The following is a 7,662-nucleotide window of genomic DNA, read 5'->3' as shown; positions in this document are numbered from 1 at the left end:
AAGACGCATTAATGGTTCCGTAGATTTCTATCGCAATTGGTCGGAATACAAAGCCGGCTTCGGTGATATAGATGGCGAGTTCTTTATAGGGCTAGAGAAATTACACGCATTGACGACTGCACTACAACCCATGGAATTAATGATACAACTGCAAGATTTCGATGACATTGTGAAATATGCCAAATATGATGGATTTCTAATTGGTAACGAAACGGATAATTACAAATTAATAAAAGTAGGCAGCTATTCTGGCACTGCAGGAGATTCTTTTAGCTATCATCAGGGTTTTAAGTTCACTACCAAAGATCGTGACAATGATATGGCGGATGATAGAAATTGTGCCATTACAAAAATGGGTGCATGGTGGTATCAAAAGTGTCTCAGGAGGTAAATTGTACGAAATTATCCTTTTATCCAGTTGGTATTATTTTTAACCATTTTCCAGCAATTTAAATGGAAAATATTATAATAATCCCCTACCGCCTCTGAATGGACAAGGCATATGTTGGGGTGATTTTCATGGTTATGAATATTCAATGAAATTCGTTCAAATGATGATTCGACCTAAGAGAATATAAACACAAATTCGTAAGTTATATTATATATTTGTTGTTTTTATGAAGATTTGGTGAAAAATATTTATAATGTCCTAAATTCAATAAAAATATGGAATAAAAGTAAGTAAGTTTTTTTGTCGGTGCCGATTACGGTGTACGCGGAAACCTGTCTTTAGTCGCCTTACAAAGGACATGTGACATGAACATGTATTCATACTCACGTAATCCATATTTGCATAAGTACGAATCCATCAACATATCCATTGTAAGGTAACTAAATAAGGTTATGTACAACAAGTTAGAGTGCTATATTCGGCTGAGCCGAATCTTAAATACCCTCCACCAGCAACTTTTGTATTAATACATTTCTAATTAATAAAATATTTGTAGAAATAAGTTTTCTCATGTCATAAATAGAAAAAACCCAAGATTTAAACATCTTAAATCTACTACAATTCCAAGATTTATTGAACATTAGAAACGCCACTTCCTTTTAAATTTTTATAGCGCCCTAAGATATGCTTTAGTTATATCTAGTATTTGCATGTGTGTGAAAGATTTAAGGATTTTCAAAATACATACATATATATATAATTTTGTTCTACACAAATTTATAATGCAAATAGTTAAACACGGTTAAAGCGCTTTTAGGGGCAGGACCTAGTATGAGAAATATGACCAAATATAGACCGATCGTGAAAAATTTTTGAAATAACATTAAGTGCTTTTTGCATTACAAAATAGTATTTATGAACAAAAATAGTATTTATTTATATCATTATTTGGTAATGAGTTATGTGCCTTTAAGTGTTTTTCTGAAAGGGACCTTGTATGGGAGCTATGATCAATTATGAATCGATAGGAAAACAATTTCACAGTAATATTTCTCTGTATATGAGCAATATTTCTGCCAAACTTTATATGGATATCTTAATTTAGTAATGAGTTATGCGCGTTTAAGTGATTTTCGGGAGGGCACCTTGTATGGGAGCTATGACCAATTATGGACCGATCGGAAAAAAATTTCACAGTAATATTTCTATGCATATGGGCAATACTTATACTAAATTTTATATGGATATCTTAATTTAGTAATGAGTTATACGCGTTTAAGTGATTTTCGGGAGGGGGCCTTGTATGGGAGCTATGACCAATTATGGACCGATCGGAAAAAAATTTCATGGTAATATTTCTATGCATGTGGGCAATACTTGTACCAAATTTTATATGGATATCTTAATTTAGTAATGAGTTATGCGCGTTTAAGTGATTTTCGGGAGGGGACCTTGTATGGGAGCTATGACCAATTATGGACCGATCGGAAAAAAATTTCACGGTAATATTTCTATGCATGTGGGCAATACTTATACCAAATTTTATATGGATATCTTAATTTAGTTATGAGTTATGCGCGTTTAAGTGATTTTCGGGAGGGGACCTTGTATGGGAGCTATGACCAATTATGGACCGATCGGAAGAAAATTTCACGGTAATATTTCTATGCATGTGGACAATACTTGTACCAAATTTTATATGGATATCTTAATTTAGTTATGAGTTATGCGCGTTTAAGTGATTTTCGGGAGGGGACCTTGTATGGGAGCTATGAACAATTATAGACCGATCGGAAAAAATTTCACGGTAATATTTCTATGCATGTGGGCAATACTTGTACCAAATTTTATATGGATATCTTAATTTAGTTATGAGTTATGCGCGTTTAAGTGATTTTCGGGAGGGGACCTTGTATGGGAGCTATGACCAATTATGGACCGATCGGAAAAAAAATTTCACGGTAATATTTCTATGCATGTGGGCAATACTTATACCAAATTTTATATGGATATCTTAATTTAGTTATGAGTTATGCGCGTTTAAGTGATTTTCGGGAGGGGACCTTGTATGGGAGCTATGACCAATTATGGACCGATCGGAAGAAAATTTCACGGTAATATTTCTATGCATGTGGACAATACTTGTACCAAATTTTATATGGATATCTTAATTTAGTTATGAGTTATGCGCGTTTAAGTGATTTTCGGGAGGGGACCTTGTATGGGAGCTATGAACAATTATAGACCGATCGGAAAAAATTTCACGGTAATATTTCTATGCATGTGGGCAATACTTGTACCAAATTTTATATGGATATCTTAATTTAGTTATGAGTTATGCGCGTTTAAGTGATTTTCGGGAGGGGACCTTGTATGGGAGCTATGACCAATTATGGACCGATCGGAAAAAAATTTCACGGTAATATTTCTATGCATGTGGGCAATACTTGTACCAAATTTTATATAGATATCTTAATTTAGTAATGAGTTATGCGCGTTTAAGTGATTTTCGGGAGGGGACCTTGTATGGGAGCTATGTCCAATTATGGACCGATCCATAAAATTTTTCCTCTGGAAGAATTCTATTGACATAAGATTTTAATTTGTGAAATTTTGTGAAAATATCGACATTGTAGCGGAAGTTATTAACAAAAAACCCATTTTCCGGGAATTTGTACTTTTGTATGGGAGGTATATGAAATTGTGGACCGATTCTGGCAATTTTCAGCAGGGATCAAGATCTTGTGCAGAAACGAATATATGGTGATTTCCATGAAATTATCTTGCATAGTTTTCGAGAAAATTATATCATAATGTGTAAAAAATGCTTATTTTTTTCCGAGGTTGTTTTAAATTTTGATTCATAACTTTTTCCGGTATGAACCGATTTGCTCATTTTCAATACCAAACTGCTTAGGACAACAATGAATATTTTCGGTGAATTTGGTGTACCTCCTTTGCTTAGTTTTAACGTGAGCGTGTTTTAGGCAGACAGACGGACAGACGGACAGACAGACGGACATAGCTAAATCGACTCAGAATTTGATAAGGACCCAGAATATATATACTTTGTTGGGTCTCAGATGAATATTTCTTGGTGTTACACACGGAATGACAAAGTTATATATACCCTCTATCACCACTTTTGGTGGTGGAGGGTATAAATAAATTGGTTACAAAATTTTGTTTATTAAAGTTATTTTCTGAAAAATACCTTACACAGGGGTTTGATACAAATGTGGCCTGATTTTTGTCATACATTTACGGCAAAATTTTATCATGATTTATGCATAATTAACATAAGTAATTATAAGTTGTTAAATCTTATTCTAATTGTGTTAGAAACAGAATGAACAAATTTACTAAACCTCCATCTTATTTGATTTTTATTTTATGAAAACTTAGTTAAATTGGTAAAGAACTGATACCTTAAAAGTAAATTAAATATTTTTTTTTATTTTAGCACCGATCAAATAATGTCATTCTTCAATTCACAATATATAATAGTCATAGTCCTGCATGCTCGATCATAAAAATCCCTAAAGCACTCGTCACACCTAGTAAAATTTGATTAAGTAGTTAATGATTATTATATTTTAAATCATATAACCGTTTAAATTTATTTAGGTGTTACAAAAATCTTTCCAAAATCTAGTGATGCAAGGTTTAAAAGCACAACGGAATACATATTACTTACAACAATCTATTTTTTTCTGAAAATGCCTGCACGATACAATGTCTAAATCATAGTCAACATGATGGAGCATCAATACTACATAGCAGTTGTCTGTTCAAATTGTCAATAATGTGTTAAAACAAGTAGGAGAAAATTATGTATCTTTGACTACAGTGTGCAACACACAGTACTGTTTGCAATAAACAGATCAGATAGGGCTACTCATGTAAATAACGTGGGTCCACCTAGTTTATAGTCGAATATATAGTCTGTAGTCCAGTCTATAGTCCAGTCTATAGTCTAGTCTATAGTCTAGTCTATAATCAGTCTATAATCTAGTCTATAGTCTAGTCTATAGTCTAGTCTATAGTCTAGTCTATAGTCTAGTCTATAGTCTAGTCTATAGTCTAGTCTATAGTCTAGTCTATAGTCTAGTCTATAGTCTAGTCTATAGTCTAGTCTATAGTCTAGTCTATAGTCTAGTCTATAGTCTAGTCTATAGTCTAGTCTATAGTCTAGTCTATAGTCTAGTCTATAGTCTAGTCTATAGTCTAGTCTATAGTCTAGTCTATAGTCTAGTCTATAGTCTAGTCTATAGTCTAGTCTATAGTCTAGTCTATAGTCTAGTCTATAGTCTAGTCTATAGTCTAGTCTATAGTCTAGTCTATAGTCTAGTCTATAGTCTAGTCTATAGTCTAGTCTATAGTCTAGTCTATAGTCTAGTCTATAGTCTAGTCTATAGTCTAGTCTATAGTCTAGTCTATAGTCTAGTCTATAGTCTAGTCTATAGTCTAGTCTATAGTCTAGTCTATAGTCTAGTCTATAGTCTAGTCTATAGTCTAGTCTATAGTCTAGTCTATAGTCTAGTCTATAGTCTAGTCTATAGTCTAGTCTATAGTCTAGTCTATAGTCTAGTCTATAGTCTAGTCTATAGTCTAGTCTATAGTCTAGTCTATAGTCTAGTCTATAGTCTAGTCTATAGTCTAGTCTATAGTCTAGTCTATAGTCTAGTCTATAGTCTAGTCTATAGTCTAGTCTATAGTCTAGTCTATAGTCTAGTCTATAGTCTAGTCTATAGTCTAGTCTATAGTCTAGTCTATAGTCTAGTCTATAGTGTAGTCTATAGCCTAGTCTATAGTCTAGTCTATATTCTAGTCTATAGTCTAGTCTATAGTCTAGTCTATAGTCTAGTCTATAGTCTAGTCTATAGTCTAGTCTATAGTTTAGTCTATAGTCTAGTCTATAGTCTAGTCTATAGTCTAGTCTATAGTCTAGTCTATAGTCTAGTCTATAGTGTAGTCTATAGCCTAGTCTATAGTCTAGTCTATATTCTAGTCTATAGTCTAGTCTATAGTCTAGTCTATAGTCTAGTCTATAGTCTAGTCTATAGTCTAGTCTATAGTCTAGTCTATAGTCTAGTCTATAGTCTAGTCTATAGTCTAGTCTATAGTCTAGTCTATAGTCTAGTCTATAGTCTAGTCTATAGTCTAATCTATAGTCTAGTCTATAGTCTAGTCTATAGTCTAGTCTATAGTCTAGTCTATAGTCTAGTCTATAGTCTAGTCTATAGTCTAGTCTATAGTCTAGTCTATAGTCTAGTCTATAGTCTAGTCTATAGTCTAGTCTATAGTCTAGTCTATAGTCTAGTCTATAGTCTAGTCTATAGTCTAGTCTATAGTCTAGTCTATAGTCTAGTCTATAGTCTAGTCTATAGTCTAGTCTATAGTCTAGTCTACAGTCTAGTCTATAGTCTAGTCTATAGTCTAGTCTATAGTCTAGTCTATAGTCTAGTCTATAGTCTAGTCTATAGTCTAGTCTATAGTCTAGTCTATAGTCTAGTCTATAGTCTAGTCTATAGTCTAGTCTATAGTCTAGTCTATAGTCTAGTATATAGTCTAGTCTATAGTCTAGTCTATAGACTAGACTAGTCTAAGTCTAGTCTATAGTCTAGTCTATAGTCTATAGTCTAGTCTATAGTCTAGTCTATAGTCTAGTCTATAGACTAGACTAGTCTATAGTCTAGTCTATAGTCTAGTCTATAGTCTAGTCTATAGTCTAGTCTATAGTCTAGTCTATAGTCTAGTCTATAGTCTAGTCTATAGTCTAGTCTATAGTCTAGTCTATAGTCTAGTCTAGTCTAGTCTATAGTCTAGTCTATAGTCTAGTCTATAGTCTAGTCTTTAGTCTAGTCTATAGTCTAGTCTATAGTCTAGTCTATAGTCTAGTCTATAGTCTAGTCTATAGTCTAGTCTATAGTCTAGTCTATAGTCTAGTCTATAGTCTAGTCTATAGTCTAGTCTATAGTCTAGTCTACAGTCTAGTCTATAGTCTAGTCTATAGTCTAGTCTATAGTCTAGTCTATAGTCTAGTCTATAGTCTAGTCTATAGTCTAGTCTATAGTCTAGTCTATAGTCTAGTCTATAGTCTAGTCTATAGTCTAGTCTATAGTCTAGTATATAGTCTAGTCTATAGTCTAGTCTATAGACTAGACTAGTCTATAGTCTAGTCTATAGTCTAGTCTATAGTCTAGTCTATAGTCTAGTCTATAGTCTAGTCTATAGTCTAGTATATAGTCTAGTCTATAGTCTAGTCTATAGTCTAGTCTATAGTCTAGTCTATAGTCTAGTCTATAGTCTAGTCTATAGTCTAGTCTATAGTCTAGTCTATAGTCTAGTCTATAGTCTAGTCTATAGTCTAGTCTATAGTCTAGTCTATAGTCTAGTCTATAGTCTAGTCTATAGTCTAGTCTATAGTCTAGTCTATAGTCTAGTCTATAGTCTAGTCTATAGTCTAGTCTATAGTCTAGTCTATAGTCTAGTCTATAGTCTAGTCTATAGTCTAGTCTATAGTCTAGTCTATAGTCTAGTCTATAGTCTAGTCTATAGTCTAGTCTATAGTCTAGTCTATAGTCTAGTCTATAGTCTAGTCTATAGTCTAGTCTATAGTCTAGTCTATAGTCTAGTCTATAGTCTAGTCTATAGTCTAGTCTATAGTCTAGTCTATAGTCTAGTCTATAGTCTAGTCTATAGTCTAGTCTATAGCCTATAGTCTAGTCTATAGTATAGTCTAGTCTAGTCTATAGTCTAGTCTATAGTCTAGTCTATAGTCTAGTCTATAGTCTAGTCTATAGTCTAGTCTATAGTCTAGTCTATAGTCTAGTCTATAGTCTAGTCTATAGTCTAGTCTATAGTCTAGTCTATAGTCTAGTCTTTAGTCTAGTCTATAGTCTAGTCTATAGTCTAGTCTATAGTCTAGTCTATAGTCTAGTCTATAGTCTAGTCTATAGTCTAGTCTATAGTCTAGTCTATAGTCTAGTCTATAGTCTAGTCTATAGTCTAGTCTATAGTCTAGTCTATAGTCTAGTCTATAGTCTAGTCTATAGTCTAGTCTATAGTCTAGTCTATAGTCTAGTCTATAGTCTAGTCTATAGTCTAGTCTATAGTCTAGTCTATAGTCTAGTCTATAGTCTAGTCTATAGTCTAGTCTATAGTCTAGTCTATAGTCTAGTCTATAGTCTAGTCTATAGTCTAGTCTATAGTCTAGTCTATTAGTCTATAGTCTAGTCTATAGTCTAGTCTATAGTCTAGTCTATAGT

General features: G+C 33.1%; 1 protein-coding gene across 1 annotated transcript; it reads left to right on the top strand.

The window, feature by feature from the left end:
- The first annotated feature begins 6 nt into the window (after positions 1–6).
- LOC119604867 (fibrinogen C domain-containing protein 1-like) lies at positions 7–603 on the top strand. The gene is made up of 2 exons (XM_037957755.1): positions 7–387; positions 446–603. The coding sequence occupies exons 1-2, from the start codon at positions 131–133 to the stop codon at positions 576–578; spliced, it is 390 nt and encodes a 129-aa protein (XP_037813683.1). The 5' UTR covers positions 7–130; the 3' UTR covers positions 579–603.
- Positions 604–7,662: the final 7,059 nt, after the last annotated feature.

This window comes from Lucilia sericata, unplaced genomic scaffold (genome assembly GCF_015586225.1).
Source record: "Lucilia sericata isolate MDLA Ls3-8-SP2 unplaced genomic scaffold, ASM1558622v1 Contig000439F_arrow, whole genome shotgun sequence".
Taxonomy (NCBI): domain Eukaryota; kingdom Metazoa; phylum Arthropoda; class Insecta; order Diptera; family Calliphoridae; genus Lucilia; species Lucilia sericata.
The sequence above is the reverse complement of the archived record's forward strand: the minus strand, read 5'-3'. Positions and strand labels throughout refer to the sequence as shown.

Bases quoted from the DNA above. Each gene is read 5' to 3' on its own strand.
- LOC119604867 (XM_037957755.1), top strand. From the start codon at position 131: ATGGAATTAATGATACAACTGCAAGATTTCGATGACATTGTGAAATAT. The intron at 388-445 runs GTAAATTGTACG...ACCATTTTCCAG, and splicing joins TATCAAAAGTGTCTCAGGAG to CAATTTAAATGGAAAATATT.